Source organism: Scyliorhinus canicula, unplaced genomic scaffold (assembly GCF_902713615.1).
Source record: "Scyliorhinus canicula unplaced genomic scaffold, sScyCan1.1, whole genome shotgun sequence".
NCBI classification, from domain to species: Eukaryota; Metazoa; Chordata; class Chondrichthyes; order Carcharhiniformes; family Scyliorhinidae; genus Scyliorhinus; species Scyliorhinus canicula.
Genome location: NW_024055500.1, coordinates 5,173,350 through 5,193,592, shown reverse-complemented (window position 1 = coordinate 5,193,592; position 20,243 = coordinate 5,173,350). Strand labels below are relative to the sequence as shown.

The 20,243-nt window shown below is 49.5% G+C and overlaps 1 protein-coding gene across 2 annotated transcripts in view; it reads right to left on the bottom strand.

Annotated features, from left to right (window-relative positions):
- Window positions 1-6: 6 nt before the first annotated feature.
- LOC119960425 (CKLF-like MARVEL transmembrane domain-containing protein 5) overlaps window positions 7-20,243 on the bottom strand; it is a 36,646-nt gene continuing 16,409 nt past the window's right edge. For both annotated transcript variants that reach the window (XM_038788142.1, XM_038788141.1), the window contains exons 2-5: window positions 13,303-13,455; window positions 11,294-11,389; window positions 8,934-9,042; window positions 7-165 (exon numbers count right to left, since the gene is read on the bottom strand). In XM_038788142.1, coding sequence (XP_038644070.1) covers window positions 143-165; window positions 8,934-9,042; window positions 11,294-11,389; window positions 13,303-13,455 — 381 coding nt within the window. In that variant the 3' untranslated portion in view covers window positions 7-142. The remainder of the gene's footprint in view (window positions 166-8,933; window positions 9,043-11,293; window positions 11,390-13,302; window positions 13,456-20,243) is intronic.

The following is a 20,243-nucleotide window of genomic DNA, read 5'->3' as shown; positions in this document are numbered from 1 at the left end:
GGGGGGGGGGGGGGGGGGGGGTCGAGCGATTGTCAATCGATGGCGGCTTATGTTTGGGAATGAGCGAAAGAGAAAGTGATTCTTCCAAATGTGGCGTCGAACACCGAGAGAGGCTGACGTGTCGGAGGGCGGCAGGAAGGACTCATTCAGCATCCAGATTGGAACCTAAACATCGACACAAAGATTTCAATCAAACACCAATTGCAGGAACAGCAACAAAGGGTGCTGGGGCGAGAGGGGTTACTGAGTGACAGTGTGAGGGAGCCGGGGGAGAGGGGTTACTGAGTGACAGTGTGAGGGAGCTGGATTAACATCAGTAGAGATACAGTCAGTAACACAGGGTGCTGGGGGAGAGGGGTTACTGAGTGACAGTGTGAGGGAGCTGGATTAACATCAGTAGGGATACAGTCAGTAACACAGGGTGCTGGGGGAGAGGGGTTACTGAGTGACAGTGTGAGGGAGCTGGATTAACATCAGTAGAGATACAGTCAGTAACACAGGGTGCTGGGGGAGAGGGGTTACTGAGTGACAGTGTGAGGGAGCTGGATTAACATCAGTAGAGATACAGTCAGTAACACAGGGTGCTGGGGGAGAGGGGTTACTGAGTGACAGTGTGAGGGAGCTGGATTAACATCAGTAGAGATACAGTCAGTAACACAGGGTGCTGGGGGAGAGGAGTTACTGAGTGACAGTGTGAGGGAGCTGGATTAACATCAGTAGAGATACAGTCAGTAACACAGGGTGCTGGGGGAGAGGGGTTACTGAGTGACAGTGTGAGGGAGCTGGATTAACATCAGTAGAGATACAGTCAGTAACACAGGGTGCTGGGGGAGAGGGGTTACTGAGTGACAGTGTGAGGGAGCTGGATTAACATCAGTAGAGATACAGTCAGTAACACAGGGTGCTGGGGGAGAGGGGTTACTGAGTGACAGTGTGAGGGAGCTGGATTAACATCAGTAGAGATACAGTCAATAACACGGTGCTGGGGGAGAGGGGTTACGAGTGACAGTGTGAGGGAGCTGGATTAACATCAGTAGGGATACAGTCAGTAACACAGGGTGCTGGGGGAGAGGGGTTACTGAGTGACAGTGTGAGGGAGCTGGATTAACATCAGTAGAGATACAGTCAGTAACACAGGGTGCTGGGGGAGAGGGGTTACTGAGTGACAGTGTGAGGGAGCTGGATTAACATCAGTAGAGATACAGTCAGTAACACAGGGTGCTGGAGGAGAGGGGTTACTGAGTGACAGTGTGAGGGAGCTGGATTAACATCAGTAGAGATACAGTCAGTAACACACGGTGCTGGGGGAGAGGGGTTACTGAGTGACAGTGTGAGGAAGCTGGATTAACATCAGTAGAGATACAGTCAGTAAACACAGGGTGCTGGGGGAGAGGAGTCACTGAGTGACAGTGTGAGGGAGCTGGATTAACATCAGTAGAGATACAGTCAGTAACACAGTGTGCTGGAGGAGAGGGGTTACTGAGTGACAGTGTGAGGAAGCTGGATTAACATCAGTAGAGATACAGTCAGAAACACAGGGTGCTGGGGGAGAGGAGTTACTGAGTGACAGTGTGAGGGAGCTGGATTAACATCAGTAGAGATACAGTCAGTAACACAGGGTGCTGGGGGAGAGGGAGTTACTGAGTGACAGTGTGAGGGAGCTGGATTAACATCAGTAGAGATACAGTCAGTAACACAGGGTGCTGGAGGAGAGGGGTTACTGAGTGACAGTGTGAGGCAGCTGGATTAACATCAGTAGGGATACAGTCAGTAACACAGGGTGCTGGGGGGAGGGGGTTACTGAGTGACAGTGTGAGGGAGCTGGATTAACATCAGTACAGATACAGTCAGTAACACAGGGGATGCTGGGGGAGAGGGGTTACTGAGTGACAGTGTGAGGGAGCTGGATTAACATCAGTAGGGATACAGTCAGTAACACAGGGTGCTGGGGGTAGAGGGGTTACTGAGTGACAGTGTGAGGGAGCTGGGGGAGAGGGGTTACTGAGTGACAGTGTGAGGGAGCTGGATTAACATCAGTAGGGATACAGTCAGTAACACAGGGTGCTGGGGGAGAGGGGTTACTGAGTGACAGTGTGAGGGAGCTGGATTAACATCAGTAGGGATACAGTCAGTAACACAGGGTGCTGGGGGGGAGAGGGGTTACTGAGTGACAGTGTGAGGGAGCCGGGGGAGAGGGGTTACTGAGTGACAGTGTGAGGGAGCTGGATTAACATCAGTAGGGATACAGTCAGTAACACAGGGTGCTGGGGGAGAGGAGTTACTGAGTGACAGTGTGAGGGAGCTGGATTAACATCAGTAGAGATACAGTCAGTAACACAGGGTGCTGGGGGAGAGGAGTTACTGAGTGACAGTGTGAGGGAGCTGGATTAACATCAGTAGAGATACAGTCAGTAACACAGGGTGCTGGAGGAGAGGGGTTGCTGAGTGACAGTGTGAGGCAGCTGGATTAACATCAGTAGGGATACAGTCAGTAACACAGGGTGCTGGGGGAGGGGGTTACTGAGTGACAGTGTGAGGGAGCTGGATTAACATCAGTACAGATACAGTCAGAAACACAGGGAGCTGGGGGAGAGGGGTTACTGAGTGACAGTGTGAGGGAGCTGGATTAACATCAGTAGGGATACAGTCAGTAACACAGGGTGCTGGGGGTAGAGGGGTTACTGAGTGACAGTGTGAGGGAGCTGGGGGAGAGGGGTTACTGAGTGACAGTGTGAGGGGGCTGGATTAACATCAGTAGGGATACAGTCAGTAACACAGGGTGCTGGGGGAGAGGGGTTACTGAGTGACAGTGTGAGGGAGCTGGATTAACATCAGTACAGATACAGTCAGTAACACAGGGTGCTGGGGGATAGGGGTTACTGAGTGACAGTGTGAGGGAGCTCGATTAACATCAGTACAGATACAGTCAGTAACACAGGGTGCTGGGGGAGAGGGGTTACTGTGTGACAGTGTGAGGGAGCTGGATTAACATCAGTACAGATACAGTCAGTAACACAGGGTGCTGGGGGAGAGGGGTTACTGAGTGACAGTGTGAGGGAGCTGGGGGAGAGGGGTTACTGAGTGACAGTGTGAGGGGGCTGGATTAACATCAGTAGGGATACAGTCAGTAGCACAGGGTGCTGGGAGAGAGGGGTTACTGAGTGACAGTGTAAGGGAGCTGGATTAACATCAGTAGAGATACAGTCAGAAACGGTACTGGGGGAGAGGGGTTACTGAGTGACAGTGTTGGGAAGCTGGATTAACATCAGTAGAGATACAGTCAGTAACACAGGGTGCTGGGGGAGAGGAGTTACTGAGTGACAGTGTGAGGAAGCTGGATTAACATCAGTAGAGATACAGTCAGTAACACAGGGTGCTGGGGTGTGAGGGGTTACTGAGTGACAGTGTGAGGGAGCTGGATTAACATCAGTAGAGATACAGTCAATAACACAGGGTGCTGGGGGAGAGGAGTTACTGAGTGACAGTGTGAGGGAGCTGGATTAACATCAGTAGAGATACAGTCAGTAACACAGGGTGCTGGGGGAGAGGGGTTACTGAGTGACAGTGTGAGGGAGCTGGATTAACATCAGTAGAGATACAGTCAGTAACACAGGGTGCTGGGGAGAGAGGGGTTACTGAGTGACAGTGTGAGGGAGCTGGATTAACATCAGTAGAGATACAGTCAGTAACACGGGACTGGGGAAGTGGTGCTACTGAGTGACAGTGTGAGGGAGCTGGATTAACATCAGTAGAGATACAGTCAGTAACACAGGGTGCTGGGGGAGAGGAGGTTACTGAGTGACAGTGTGAGGGAGCTGGATTAACATCAGTAGAGATACAGTCAGTAACACAGGGTGCTGGGGGAGAGGGGTTACTGAGTGACAGTGTGAGGGAGCTGGATTAACATCAGTAGAGATACAGTCAGTAACACAGGGTGCTGGGGGAGAGGAGTTACTGAGTGACAGTGTGAGGGAGCTGGATTAACATCAGTAGAGATACAGTCAGTAACACAGGGTGCTGTGGGAAAGGGGTTATTGAGTGACAGTGGGAGGGAGCTGGATTAACATCAGTAGAGATACAGTCAGTAACACAGGGTGCTGGGGGAGAGGGGTTACTGAGTGACAGTGTGAGGGTGCTGGGGGAGAGGGGTTACTGAGTGACAGTGTGAGGGAGCTGGATTAACATCAGTAGAGATACAGTCAGTAACACAGGTGCTGGAGGAGTGGGGTTACTGAGTGACAGTGTGAGGGAGCTGGATTAACATCAGTAGAGATACAGTCAGTAACACAGGGTGCTGGAGGAGTGGGGTTACTGAGTGACAGTGTGAGGGAGCTGGATTAACATCAGTAGGGATACAGTCAGTAACACAGGGTGCTGAGGGAGAGGGGTTACTGAGTGACAGTGTGAGGGAGCTGGGGGAGAGGAGTTACTGAGTGACAGTGTGAGGGAGCTGGATTAACATCAGTAGAGATACAGTCAGTAACACAGGGTGCCGGGGGAGAGGGGTTACTGAGTGACAGTGTGAGGGAGCTGGATTAACATCAATAGAGATACAGTCAGAAACGGTACTGGGGGAGAGGGGTTACTGAGTGACAGTGTGAGGAAGCTGGATTAACATCAGTAGAGATACAGTCAGTAACACAGGGGGCTGGGGGAGAGGGGTTACTGAGTGACAGTGTGAGGGAGCTGGGGAGAGGGGTTTACTGAGTGACAGTGTGAGGGAGCTGGGGGTGGAGGGGTAACTGAGTGACAGTGTGAGGGAGCTGGATTAACATCAGTAGAGATACAGTCAGTAACACAGGGTGCTGGGGGAGAGGAGTTACTGAGTGACAGTGTGAGGGAGCTGGATTAACATTAGTAGAGATACAGTCAGTAACACAGGGTGCTGGGGGAGAGGGGTTACTGAGTGACAGTGTGAGGGAACTGGATTAACATCAGTAGAGATACAGTCAGTAACACAGGGTGCTGGGGGAGAGTGGTTACTGAGTGACAGTGTGAGGGAGCTGGATTAACATCAGTAGAGATACAGTCAGTAACACAGGGTGCTGGGGGAGAGGGGTTACTGAGTGACAGTGTGAGGGAGCTGGATTAACATCAGTAGAGATACAGTCAGTAACACAGGGTGCTGGGGGAGAGTGGTTACTGAGTGACAGTGTGAGGGAGCTGGATTAACATCAGTAGAGGTACAGTCAGTAACACAGGGTGCTGGGGGAGAGGGGTTACTGAGTGACAGTGTGAGGGAGCTGGATTAACATCAGTAGAGATACAGTCAGTAACACAGGGAGCTGGGGGAGAGGGGTTACTGAGTGACAGTGTGAGGGAGCTGGGGGAGAGGGGTTACTGAGTGACAGTGTGAGGGAGCTGGATTAACATCAGTAGGGATACAGTCAGTAACACAGGGTGCTGGGGGAGAGGGGTTACTGAGTGACAGTGTGAGGGAGCTGGATTAACATCAGTAGGGATACAGTCAGTAACACAGGGTGCTGGGGGAGAGGGGTTACTGAGTGACAGTGTGAGGGAGCTGGATTAACATCAGTAGAGATACAGTCAGTAACACAGGGTGCTGGGGGAGAGGGGTTACTGAGTGACAGTGTGAGGGAGCTGGATTAACATCAGTAGAGATACAGTCAGTAACACAGGGTGCTGGGGGAGAGGGGTTACTGAGTGACAGTGTGAGGGAGCTGGATTAACATCAGTAGAGATACAGTCAGTAACACAGGGTGCTGGGGGAGAGGGGTTACTGAGTGACAGTGTGAGGGAGCTGGATTAACATCAGTAGGATACAGTCAGTAACACAGGGTGCTGGGGGAGAGGGGTTACTGAGTGACAGTGTGAGGGAGCTGGATTAACATCAGTAGAGATACAGTCAGTAACACAGGGTGCTGGGGGAGAGGGGTTACTGAGTGACAGTGTGAGGGAGCTGGATTAACATCAGTAGAGATACAGTCAGTAACACAGGGTGCTGGGGGAAAGGGGTTATTGAGTGACAGTGGGAGGGAGCTGGATTAACATCAGTAGAGATACAGTCAGTAACACAGGGTGCTGGGGGAGAGGGGTTACTGAGTGACAGTGTGAGGGAGCTGGATTAACATCAGTAGAGATACAGTCAGTAACACAGGGTGCTGGAGGAGTGGGGTTACAGAGTGACAGTGTGAGGGAGCTGGATTAACATCAGTAGGGATACAGTCAGTAACACAGGGTGCTGAGGGAGAGGGGTTACTGAGTGACAGTGTGAGGGAGCTGGGGGAGAGGAGTTACTGAGTGACAGTGTGAGGGAGCTGGATTAACATCAGTAGAGATACAGTCAGTAACACAGGGTGCCGGGGGAGAGGGGTTACTGAGTGACAGTGTGAGGGAGCTGGATTAACATCAATAGAGATACAGTCAGAAACGGTACTGGGGGAGAGGGGTTACTGAGTGACAGTGTGAGGAAGGTGGATTAACATCAGTAGAGATACAGTCAGTAACACAGGGGGCTGGGGGAGAGGGGTTACTGAGTGACAGTGTGAGGGAGCTGGGGAGAGGGGTTACTGAGTGACAGTGTGAGGGAGCTGGGGGTGGAGGGGTAACTGAGTGACAGTGTGAGGGAGCTGGATTAACATTAGTAGAGATACAGTCAGTAACACAGGGTTCTGGGGGAGAGGAGTTACTGAGTGACAGTGTGAGGGAGCTGGATTAACATTAGTAGAGATACAGTCAGTAACACAGGGTGCTGGGGGAGAGGGGTTACTGAGTGACAGTGTGAGGGAACTGGATTAACATCAGTAGAGATACAGTCAGTAACACAGGGTGCTGGGGGAGAGGGGTTACTGAGTGACAGTGTGAGGGAGCTGGGGGAGAGGGGTTACTGAGTGACAGTGTGAGGGAGCTGGATTAACATCAGTAGGGATACAGTCAGTAACACAGGGTGCTGGGGGAGAGGGGTTACTGAGTGACAGTGTGAGGGAGCTGGATTAACATCAGTAGGGATACAGTCAGTAACACAGGGTGCTGGGGGAGAGGGGTTACTGAGTGACAGTGTGAGGGAGCTGGATTAACATCAGTAGAGACACAGTCAATAACACAGGGTGCTGGGGGAGAGGGGTTACTGAGTGACAGTGTGAGGGAGCTGGATCAACATCAGTAGAGATACAGTCAGTAACACAGGGTGCTGGAGGAGAGGGGTTACTGAGTGACAGTGTGAGGGAGCTGGATTAACATTAGTAGAGATACAGTCAGTAACACAGGGTGCTGGGGGAGAGGGGTTACTGAGTGACAGTGTGAGGGAGCTGGATTAACATCAATAGAGATACAATCAGTAACACAGGGTGCTGGAGGAGAGGGGTTACTGAGTGACAGTGTGAGGGAGCTGGATTAACATTAGTAGAGATACAGTCAGTAACACAGGGTGCTGGGAGAGCGCGGTTACTGAGTGACAGTGTGAGGGAACTGGATTAACATCAGTAGGGATACAGTCAGTAACACAGGGTGCTGGGGGAGAGGGTTACTGAGTGACAGTGTGAGGGAGCTGGATTAACATCCATAGAGATACAGTCAGTAACACAGGGTGCTGGGGGGAGAGGGGTTACTGAGTGACAGTGTGAGGGAGCTGGATTAACATCAATAGAGATACAGTCAGTAACACAGGATGCTGGGGGAGAGGGGTTACTGAGTGACAGTGTGAGGGAGCTGGATTAACATCAGTAGAGATACAGTCAGTAACACAGGGTGCTGGGGGAGAGGGTTACTGAGTGACAGTGTGAGGGAGCTGGATTAACATCAGTAGAGATACAGTCAGTAACACAGGATGCTGGGGGAGAGGGGTTACTGAGTGACAGTGTGAGGGAGCTGGATTAACATCAGTAGAGATACAGTCAGTAACACAGGGTGCTGGGGGAGAGGGGTTACTGAGTGACAGTGTGAGGGAGCTGGATTAACATCAGTAGAGATACAGTCAGTAACACAGGGTGCTTGGGGAGAGGGGTTACTGAGTGACAGTGTGAGGGAGCTGAATTAACATCAGTAGAGATACAGTCAGTAACACAGGGTGCTGGGGGAGAGGGGTTACTGAGTGACAGTGTGAGGGAGCTCGATTAACATCAGTAGAGATACAGTCAGTAACACAGGGTGCTGGGGGAGAGGGGTTACTGAGTGACAGTGTGAGGGAGCTGGATTAACATCAGTAGAGATACAGTCAGTAACACAGGGTGCTGGGGGGAGAGGGGTTACTGAGTGACAGTGTGAGGGAGCTGGATTAACATCAGTAGAGATACAGTCAATAACACAGGGTGCTGGGGGAGAGGGGTTACTGAGTGACAGTGTGAGGGAGCTGGATTAACATCAGTAGAGATACAGTCAGTAACACAGGGTGCTGGGGGAGAGGGGTTACTGAGTGACAGTGTGAGGGAGCTGGATTAACATCAGTACAGATACAGTCAGAAACACAGGGTGCTGGGGGAGAGGGGTTACTGAGTGACAGTGTGAGGGAGCTGGATTAACATCAGTAGAGATACAGTCAGTAACACAGGGTGCTGGGGGAGAGAGGTTACTGAGTGACAGTGTGAGGGGGCTGGATTAACATCAGTAGAGATACAGTCAGTAACACAGGGTGCTGGGGGAGAGGGGTTACTGAGTGACAGTGTGAGGGAGCTGGATTAACATCAGTAGAGATACAGTCAATAACACAGGGTGCTGGGGGAGAGGGGTTACTGAGTGACAGTGTGAGGGAGCTGGGGGAGAGGGGTTACTGAGTGACAGTGTGAGGGAGCTGGGGGAGAGGGGTTACTGAGTGACAGTGTGAGGGAGCTGTATTAACATCAGTAGAGATACAGTCAGTAACACAGGGTGCTGGGGGAGAGGGGTTACTGAGTGACAGTGTGAGGGAGCTGGATTGACATCAGTAGAGATACAGTCAGTAACACAGGGTGCTGGGGGAGTCGAATTTTAATACTCACTCTGTGATTCTCCAGCTGCTGGGACATGCTGATCCTGATCTGAAACAATCGTTCGATATGAATCATACGCGTCGTAGATCAGGACGAGAGTGAGCATAAAACCAAAAACCTGAGATACAAAGAATTGATCAAAGGAATGTTTCTCTCACACTCTGTTCTCCCTGTCCTGAGAGTGTTTGATGGGGACAGTGTAGAGCGAGCTTTACTCTGTATCTAGCCCCGTGCTGTACCTGTCCTGGGAGTGTTTGATGGGGACAGTGTAGAGGGAGCTTTACTCTGTATCTAACCCCGTGCTGTACCTGTCCTGGGAGTGTTTGATGGGGACAGTGTAGAGGAAGCTTTACTCTGTATCTAACCCCGTGCTGTACTGTCCTGGGAGTGTTTGATGGGGACAGTGTAGAGGGAGCTTTACTCTGTATCTAACCCCGTGCTGTACCTGTCCTGGGAGTGTTTGATGGGGACAGTGTAGAGGGAGCTTTACTCTGTATCTAACCCCGTGCTGTACCTGTCCTGGGAGTGTTTGATGGGGACAGTGTAGAGGGAGCTTTACTCTGTATCTAACCCTGTGCTGTACCTGTCCTGGGAGTGTTTGATGGGGACAGTGTAGAGGGAGCTTTACTCTGTATCTAACCCCGTGCTGTATCTGTCCTGGGAGTGTTTGATGGGGACAGTGTAGAGGGAGCTTTACTCTGTATCTAACCCCGTGCTGTACCTGTCCTGGGAGTGTTTGATGGGGACAGTGTAGGGGGAGCTTTACTCTGTATCTAACCCCGTGCTGTACCTGTCCTGGGAGTGTTTGATGGGGGACAGTGTAGAGGGAGCTTTACTCTGTATCTAACCCCGTACTGTACCCGTCCTGGGAGTGTTTGATGGGGACAGTGTAGAGGGAGCTTTACTCTGTATCTAACCCCGTGCTGTACCTGTCCTGGGAGTGTTTGATGGGGACAGTGTAGAGGGAGCTTTACTCTGTATCTAACCCTGTGCTGTACCTGTCCTGGGAGTGTTTGATGGGGACAGTGTAGAGGGAGCTTTACTCTGTATCTAACCCCGTGCTGTGCCCGTCCTGGGAGTGTTTGATGGGACAGTGTAGAGGGAGCTTTACTCTGTATCTAAACCCATGCTGTACCTGTTCTGGGAGTGTTTAATGGGGACAGTGTAGAGGGAGCTTTACTCTTTATCTAACCCCGTGCTGTACCTGTCCTGGGAGTGTTTGATGGGGACAGTGTAGACGGAGCTTTACTCTGTATCTAACCCCGTGCTGTACCTGTCCTGGGAGTGTTTGATGGGGACAGTGTAGAGGGAGCTTTACTCTGTATCTAACCCCGTGCTGTACCTGTCCTGGGAGTGTTTGATGGGGACAGTGTAGAGGGAGCTTTACTCTGTATCTAACCCCGTGCTGTACCTGTCCTGGGAGTGTTTGATGGGGACAGTGTAGAGGGAGCTTTACTCTGTATCTAACCCCGTGCTGTACCTGTCCTGGGAGTGTTTGATGGGGACAGTGTAGAGGGAGCTTTACTCTGTATTTAACCCCGTGCTGTACCAGTCCTGGGAGTGTTTGATGGGGACAGTGGAGAGGGAGCTTTACTCTGTATCTAACCCCGTGCTGTACCTGTCCTGGGAGTGTTTGATGGGGACAGTGTAGAGGGAGCTTTACTCTGTATCTAACCCCGTGCTGTACCTGTCCTGGGAGTGTTTGATGGGGACAGTGTAGAGGGAGCTTTACTCTGTATCTAACCCCGTGCTGTACCTGTCCTGGGAGTGTTTGATGGGGGACAGTGTAGAGGGAGCTTTACTCTGTATCTAACCCCGTGCTGTACCTGTCCTGGGAGTGTTTGATGGGGACAGTGTAGAGGGAGCTTTACTCTGTATCTAACCCCGTGCTGTACCTGTCCTGGGAGTGTTTGATGGGGACAGTGTAGAGGGAGCTTTGCTCTGTATCTGACCCCATGCTGTACCTGTCCTGGGAGTGTTTGATGGGGACAGTGTAGAGGGAGCTTTACTCTGTATCTAACCCCGTGCTGTACCTGTCCTGGGAGTGTTTGATGGGGACAGTGTAGAGGGAGCTTTACTCTGTATCTAACCCCGTGCTGTACCTGTCCTGGGAGTGTTTGATGGGGACAGTGTAGAGGGAGCTTTACTCTGTATCTAACCCCGTGCTGTACCTGTCCTGGGAGTGTTTGATGGGGACAGTGTGGAGGGAGCTTTACTCTGTATCTAACCCCGTGCTGTACCTGTCCTGGGAGTGTTTGATGGGGACAGTGTAGAGGGAGCTTTACTCTGTATCTAACCCCGTGCTGTACCTGCCCTGGGAGTGTTTGATGGGGACAGTGGAGAGGGAGATTTCAGTGATGTTCACTCACTGCTGCCGATGCCATTCCCCCTTCGTGACTTGTTGCTGCTGATATAATCGAGAGAATGAGAAAAATCACAGCTGAAGATGCGGCACGCAAGAAATCCTAAAAATAGAGAGAAATTATCCATCAGGACGTTATCTCTACTGATGTTAATCCAGCTCCCTCACACTGTCACTCAGTAACCCCTCTCCCCCAGCACCCTGTTTTACTGACTGTATCTCTACTGATGTTAATCCAGCTCCCTCACACTGTCACTCAGTAACCCCTCCCCCAGCACCCTGTGTTACTGACTGTATCTCTACTGATGTTAATCCAGCTCCCTCACACTGTCACTCTGTAACCCCACTCCTCCAGCACCCTGTGTTACTGACTGTATCTCTACTGATGTTAATCCAGCTCCCTCACACTGTCACTCAGTAACCCCTCTCCCCCAGCACCCTGTGTTACTGACTGTATCTCTACTGATGTTAATCCAGCTTCCTCACACTGTCACTCAGTAACCCCTCTCCCCCAGCACCCTGTGTTACTGACTGTATCTCTACTGATGTTAATCCAGCTTCCTCACACAGTCACTCAGTAACCCCTCTCCCCCAGCTCCCTCACACTGTCACTCAGTAACCCCTCTCCCCCAGCTCCCTCACACTGTCACTCAGTAACCCCTCTCCCCCAGCTCCCTCCCACTGTCACTCAGTAACCCCTCTCCCCCAGCACCCTGTGTTACTGACTGTATCCCTACTGATGCTAATCCAGCTCCCTCACACTGTCACTCAGTAACCCCTCTCCCCCAGCGCCCTGTGTTACTGACTGTATCCCTACTGATGTTAATCCAGCTCCCTCACGCTGTCACTCAGTAACCCCTCTCCCCCAGCACCCTGTGTTACTGACTGTATCCCTACTGATGTTAATCCAGCTCCCTCACACTGTCACTCAGTAACCCCTCTCCCCCAGTACCGTTTCTGACTGTATCTCTATTGATGTTAATCCAGCTCCCTCACACTGTCACTCAGTAACCCCTCTCCCCCAGCTCCCTCACACTGTCACTCAGTAACCCCTCTCCCCCAGCACCCTGTGTTACTGACTGTATCTCAACTGATGTTAATCCAGCTCCCTCACACTGTCACTCAGTAACCCCCTCCCCCAGCACCCTGTGTTATTGACTGTATCTCTACTGATGTTAATCCAGCTCCCTCACACTGTCACTCAGTAACCCCTCTCCCCCCAGCTCCCTCACACTGTCACTCAGTAACCCCTCTCCCCCCAGCACCCTGTGTTACTGACTGTATCTCTCCTGATGTTAATCCAGCTCCCTCACACTGTCACTCAGTAACCCCTCTCCCCCAGCACCCTGTGTTACTGACTGTATCTGTACTGATGTTAATCCAGCTCCCTCACACTGTCACTCAGTAACCCCTCTCCCCCAGCACCCTGTGTTACTGACTGTATCTCTACTGATGTTAATCCAGCTCCCTCACACTGTCACTCAGTAACTCCTCTCCCCCAGCACCCTGTGTTACTGACTGTATCTCTACTGATGTTAATCCAGCTGCCTCACACTGTCACTCAGTAACCCCTCTCCCCCAGCACCCTGTGTTTTTGACTGTATCTCTACTGATGTTAATCCAGCTCCCCCACACCGTCACTCAGTAACCCCTCTCCCCCAGCTCCCTCACACTGTCACTCAGTAACCCCTCTCCCCCAGCACCCTGTGTTACTGACTGTATCTCTACTGATGTTAATCCAGCTCCCTCACACTGTCACTCAGTAACCCCTCGCCCCCAGCACCCTGTGTTACTGACTGTATCTCTACTGATGTCAATCCAGCTCCCTCACACTGTCACTCAGTAACCCCTCTCCTCCAGCACCCTGTGTTACTGACTGTATCTCTACTGATGTTAATCCAGCTCCCTCACACTGTCACTCAGTAACCCTCTCCCCCCCCCCCCCCCCCCCCCCCCCCCAGCACCCTGTGTTGCTGACTCTGTTCCCCACTGTGTGCGGTGCCTGACTGTACTCACGACGCACGTCCAGTTGATGTGGGTCAGTTTCGCCTGGTAGTCGGCTGCGTACACGACGAAGAAGACGATGTTAATTATGGTGAATATCAGCGGGGCGGTCAGGAATGCTGCTGCGGAAACTGCGTAGCATATGAACATTAGCAGCAAGAGAATCTGGAAGAACAGATTAGTCAGTGAGCGACTCTTTGTACTGAGCTAGCCGCTGTCGTAGCTCTCAACCGATCACACCCCTGCCTGTTAGTCACAGTACATCCACAGATCACCCTTTCTCAACAGGAAACGGGGCTATCTACAGCCCATCTACACTATTCCCTTATCGTCCATATGCCTATCCAAAGACCATTTGAATGCGTTTAGTGTTGGCGAGTCCACTACTGTTGCAGGCAGGGCATTCCACGCCCTTACTACACTCTGAGTAAAGAATCTGACATCTGTCCTATCTCCCCTCAATTTAAAGCTATGTCCCCTCGTGCTGGACATCACCATCCGAGGAAAAAGGCTCTCAATGTCCACCCTATCTAATCCTCTGATCATCTTGTGTGCCTCAATTAAGTCACCTCTTAACCTTCTTCTCTCTGACGAAAACAGCCTCAAGTCCGTCAGCCTTTCCTCATAAGAGCTTCCCTCCTGGTAAATCTCCTCTGTACCCTTTCCAATGCTTCCACATCCTTCCTATAATGAGGCGACCAGAACTGTACGCAATACTCCAAATGCGGCCGCACCAGAGTTTTGTACAACTGCAACATGACCTCATGGCTCCGAAACTCAATCCCTCTACCAATAAAAGCTGACACACCGTACGCCTTCTTAACAACCCTCTCAACCTGGGTGGCAACTTTCAGGGATCTATGTACATGGACACCGAGATCTCTCTGCTCGTCCACACTACCAAGAATCTTCCCATTCTGAGAATTTACAGTGCAGAAGGAGGCCATTCGGCCCATCGAGTCTGCACCGGCCCTTGGAAATGGGCGCCCCGCTTAAGCCGCACGCCTCCACCCCATCCCCATAACCCAGTAACCCCGCCCAGTCGTTGGGCACAAATTTAGCACGGCCAATCCACCCTAACCCGGACATCTTTCGACTTGTGGGAGGAAACCGGAGCACCCGGAGGAAACCCACGCAGACACGCGGGAGAACCTGCAGACTCCGCACAGTCACCTGAGGTCGGAATTGAACCCGGGTTCCTGGAGCTGTGAGGCAGCAGTGCTAACCAATGTTGGATTGGATTGGACTTGTTTATTGTCACGTGTACCGAGGTACAGTGAAAAGTATTTTTCTGTGAGCAGCTCAACAGATCATTAAGTACATGGGAAGAAAAGGGAATAAAAGAAAATACATAATAGGGCAACACAAGGTATACAATGTAACTGCATAGACACCGGCATCGGATGAAGCAGACAGGGTGTAGTGTTAATGAGGTCAGTCCATAAGAGGGTCGTTTAGGAGTCTGGTGACAGTGGGGAAGAAGCTGTTTTTGAATCTGTTCGTGCGTGTTCTCAGACTCCTGTATCTCCTGCCCGATGGAAGAAGTTGGAAGAGTGAGTAAGCCGGGTGGGAGGGATCCTTGATTATGCTGCCCGCTTTCCCCCGGCAGCGGGAGGTGTAGATGGAATCAATGGATGGGAGGCAGGTTCGTGTGATGGACTGGGCGGTGTTCACGACTCTCTGAAGTTCCTTGCGGTCCTGGGCCGAGCAGTTGCCATACCAGGCTGTGATGCAGCCCGATAGGATGCTTTCTATGGTGCATCTGTAAAAGTTGGTAAGGGTTAATGTGGACATGCCGAATTTCCTTAGTTTCCTGAGGAAGTATAGGCGCTGTTGTGCTTTCTTGGTGGTCGCGTCGACGTGGGTGGACCAGGACAGATTTTTGGAGATGTGCACCCCTAGGAATTTGAAACTGCTAACCATCTCCACCTCGGCCCCGTTGATGCTGACAGGGGTGGGTACAGTACTTTGCTTCCTGAAGTCAATGACCAGCTCTTTAGTTTTGCTGGCATTGAGGGAGCAGTGTTAAAGGGGTGAACCCCCTTATTTTTAAACAGTGAGCCCCCCTCCCCGTGGCTCTAGATTGTCCCACATGAGGAAACATCCTCTCCACATCCACCCCGTTAATAACCCTCTCAGGATCTTTCAGCTTTTGATCGAGCCGCCTCACTCCTAAACTCCAACTGACGCAAACTAACTGCTCTCCAACCTTTCCTCAACAGACGACCCGCCCATTCCTGGTATTACTTCAGTAAAACCTCTCTGAATTATTTCCAACACATTAATATCTTTCCTTCAATACGGAGACCAATGTTGTCACAATACTCAAGATTCCCTGTGCAACTGAAGCATAATTTCACTAATTTTGTCATCAATTCAACTCGCGATAAATGACAACACCCTTACGTCTTCTTCGCAACTTACTGTCCTTCGTATCTTCGGACCATCATCAAATTTAGCAAACGTACCTTCAGTCCCTCCTTCATTTCTAGAACATAGAACAGTACAGCACAGTACAGGCCCTTCGGCATTATGCCGACCACTTATCCTAATCTAAGATCAACCTAACCTACACCCCTTCAATTTACTGCTGTCCATGTGCCTGTCTAAGAGTCGCTTAAATGTCCCGAATGACTCTGACTCCATCACCTCTGCTGGCAGTGCATTCCACACACCCTCCACTCTCTGTGTAAAGAACCTACCTCTGACATCTCCCCTATACCTTCCTCCAATCACCTTAAAATTATGTCCCCCCATCGTGACAGCCATTTCCACCCTGGGGAAAAGTCTCTGGCTATCCACTCTATCCAGGCCTCTCATCGCCTTGCACACCTCTATCAAGTCACCTCTCTGCCTTCTTCGCTCCAGTGAGAAAAGCCCTAGCCCCCTCAACCTTTCTCCATAAGACATGCCCTCCAGCCCAGGCAGCATCCTGGTAAATCTCCTCTGTACCCTCTCCAAAGCAAACACATCCTTCCTATAATGAGGCGACCAGAACTGGGTACAATATTCCAAGTGTGGTCTAACCAGGGTTTATAAAGCTGCAGCAAAACCTCGCGGCTCTTAAACTTAATCCCCCTGTTAATGAAAGCCAACACCCCATACACCTTCTTAACAATCCTATCAACCTGGGTGGCAACTTTGAGGAATTTATATATGTGGACCCCAAGATCCCTCTGTTCCTCCACACTTCCAAGAATCCTGCCTTTAACCCTGTATTCAGCATTCAAATTCGACCTTCCAAAATGAATCACTTCACATTTGTATACATTTGTGAAGGTTTAGGCCCCAGCATCGATGAGAATGGTGACCAACATTGTGCAGTGAAGCATGATGGGAAAGGAGTCTTCCGGGATTCCAGCAGCGATAACCCGGGGGCCAAAGTTCACAAGGCAGGACCCTGGGTCTGGGAACTCAGAGCACCCCTCCAGAGCGGGCCTGGCCAAGTTCTCTCTACGCCGGCTCGTGTTTGGAGTTCACGTTGTGCGTCTTGAAACATGCGTCGCTGTTCAAATAAGCACGCGACTAAAGTCTTTGTGAGTTCAATAAAACTGAATCAAATCAAAGGTTGTTGTGAGGAGTGATTTGTCCGTTCCGTCCATGGATGCCAGCAGAGGGCAGCACCACTTCTCACATCCTGCCTACTCTCTGTTCCCTGTTAGCGCCAGCCAATCTTCGATCCATGTAAATAGATTATCCTCACTTGCTTTTATTTTTCCGGATAGTTAAATCCAGCACATCCACAGGTTCCCCTTTATCCGCAACAAGTGACTCCTTCAAAGAACCCCAATGAATCGTTTCGACGTGATCTCCCTTTCACGACACCATGCTGACTCTGCCCGATTGCGTTGACTCTTCTGCTGTAACATCGTTGGCTTCTAGCTTTTGACAGACGTCAGGCTTACTGACCTGCAGTTTCCCGCTTTTTCTTTCAATGAAGGAGTTCCATCTGGTATCGTCCACCCCGATGGACTCTTTCTGGGATCTAGGGAATTCTGCCCTCAATGCCATGTTGAGAGATCGCCTGGTGCGCGGGGTGAATTACCCCGTGACACAGAAGGAAATGTCGGCATAGTCCGCGATAACAGCCAGTTGATCACAATAGATTCAGATTGAACATGTTTGTTCCGATTGGTCAAACTTGAATCCTATCTATCGCCATCTGATCCCGCTGATCACAGGCGATCCCAATGGATCACAACCTGTTCTCTTTAAGCCCGTTCCTATTGAGCACAATTGATCCCTATTGATCATGGTAGACTATTATTGATTACAGTAGATCCCTATTGATCACAGTAGATTCGTATGTATCACAATAGATCTCCATTGATTCCAATCAATCACTATTGAGTTCATTTAATTTCTAATGATTATAGAGATCCCTATTGATAACACTAGATTCCTGTTGATTACAGTAGATTCCTAGTGAATACAGTAGACTCCTATTGATTTCAGTGGATTCCTATTTATCACACTGGATTCCTATTGATTACAGTAGTTTCCTAGTAGATTCCTATTGATTACAGTAGATTCCTAATGATTACAGTAGATTTTGATTGACCACAGTAGGTTCCTTTTGATTACAGGTTCTCATTGTTAATATTTTGCAACTATTGGTCACCTATTGATTGGAGTGGATTCCTATTGATCAAATCTGATCCTATTGGTTACAGTGGATTCCTGAAGATCATTGTTGAATCCCATTGATTACAGTGAATCCATGTGGACCACAAACCTATCGGCCAAAATAGAATCCTATGGATCACAGCGGATTCCGAGTGGCCATTGTTCATTCCCATTGGTTACCGAAGGGTCCCAGTGATCCACCTGGTTCCAGTGACCAAAACAAGCTGATCGCTTGCGATCATGGCTACTATTGATCACAGTGGATTCATGTCTACCACAGTGGATTCCTACAGTTCACAGTACATTCTTATTGATCACAGTGGATCCATATTGATCACAGTGGATTCATACTGATCACAGAGGATTCATACATATCACAGTGGGTTCACATTGATCACAGTGCATTAATGCAGGTCACAGTGGATTCATACTGATGGCAGTGGATTCACACAGATCACAGTGGATTCACACAGATCACAGTGGAATCATACAGATCATAGTGGATTCATACAGATCACAGTGGATTCATACAGAACAGTGGATTCAAACAGAACACAGTGGATTAATACGGATCACAGTGGATTCATACAGATCACAGTGTATTCATACAGATCACAGTGGATTCATACAGATCACAGTGGATTCATACAGAACAGTGGATTCAAACAGAACACAGTGGATTAATACAGATCACAGTGGATTCATACAGATCACAGAGGATTCATACTGATCACAGTGGATTCATACTGATCACAGTGGATTAATACGGATCACAGTGGATTCATACAGATCACAGTGGGTTTGCACAGATCACAGTAGAATCATACAGATCACAGTGGATTCATACAGATCACAGTGTATTCAGACAGATCACAGTGGATTCACACAGATCACAGTGGATTCACACAGATCACAGTGGATTCATACAGAACAGTGGATTCAAACAGAACACAGTGGATTCATACAGATCACAGTGGATTCATACTGATCACAGTGGAATCATACAGATCACAGTGGATTTGCACAGATCACAGTGGATTCATACAGATCACAGTGGAATCACAGATCACAGTGGATTTGCACAGATCACACTGGATTCATACAGATCACAGTGGATTCATACAGATCACAGTGTATTTATACAGATCACAGTGGATTCATACAGATCACAGTGGATTTGCACAGATTGCAGTGGATTAATACAGATCACAGTGGATTCATACAGATCACAGTGGATTTGCACAGATCGCAGTGGATTAATACATATCATAGTGGATTTATACAGATCACAGTGGATTCATACAGATCACAGAGGATTCATACAGATCACAGTGGACTTGCACATATCACAGTGGATTAATACAGTTCATAGTGGATTTGCACAGATCACAGTGGGTTAATACAGATCACAGTGGATGCACACATATCACAGTAGATTCATACTGATCCCAGTTGGCCCATATAGATCACAGTAGATCCCTATAGGTCAAAGTGGATTCATTCAGATCATAGTGGATTCATACAGATCACAGTGTATTCAGACAGAACACAGTGGATTTGCACAGATCGTAGTGGATTAATACAGATCACAGTGGATTTGTACAGATCGTAGTGTATTAATACAGATCACAGTGGATTAATATAGATCACAGTGGATTCATACAGATCACAGTGGATTCGCACAGATCACAGTGGATTCATACATCGCAGTGGATGCACACATATCACAGTGGATTCATACAGATCACAGTGAATTCACATAGATCACAGTGGATTCATACAGAATGCAGTTGATTCATCCATAACACAGTGGACTCATACAGATTACAGTGGATTTGCACAGATTGTAGTGGATTCATACAGATCACAGTGGATTCATACTGATCACAGTGGACTTGCACAGATCACAGTGGATTAATACAGATCATAGTGGATTTGCACAGATCACAGTGGATTAATACAGATAACAGTGGATGCACACATATCACAGTGCATTCACACAGATCACAGTGGATTCATACAGATCCCAATGGGTCCATATAGATCACAGTAGATCCCTATAGGTCAAAGTGGATTCATTCTGATCATATTGTATTCATACAGATCACAGTGGATTCATACAGATCACAGTGGATTCACACAGATCACAGTGGATTCATACAGAATGCAGTTGATTCATACAGAATGCAGTTGATTCATACAGATCACAGTGGATTCATACAGATCACAGTGGATTAATACAGATCACAGTGGAATCATACACATCACAGTGGAATCATACAGTTCACAGTGGATTCATACATCACAGTGGATGCACACATATCACA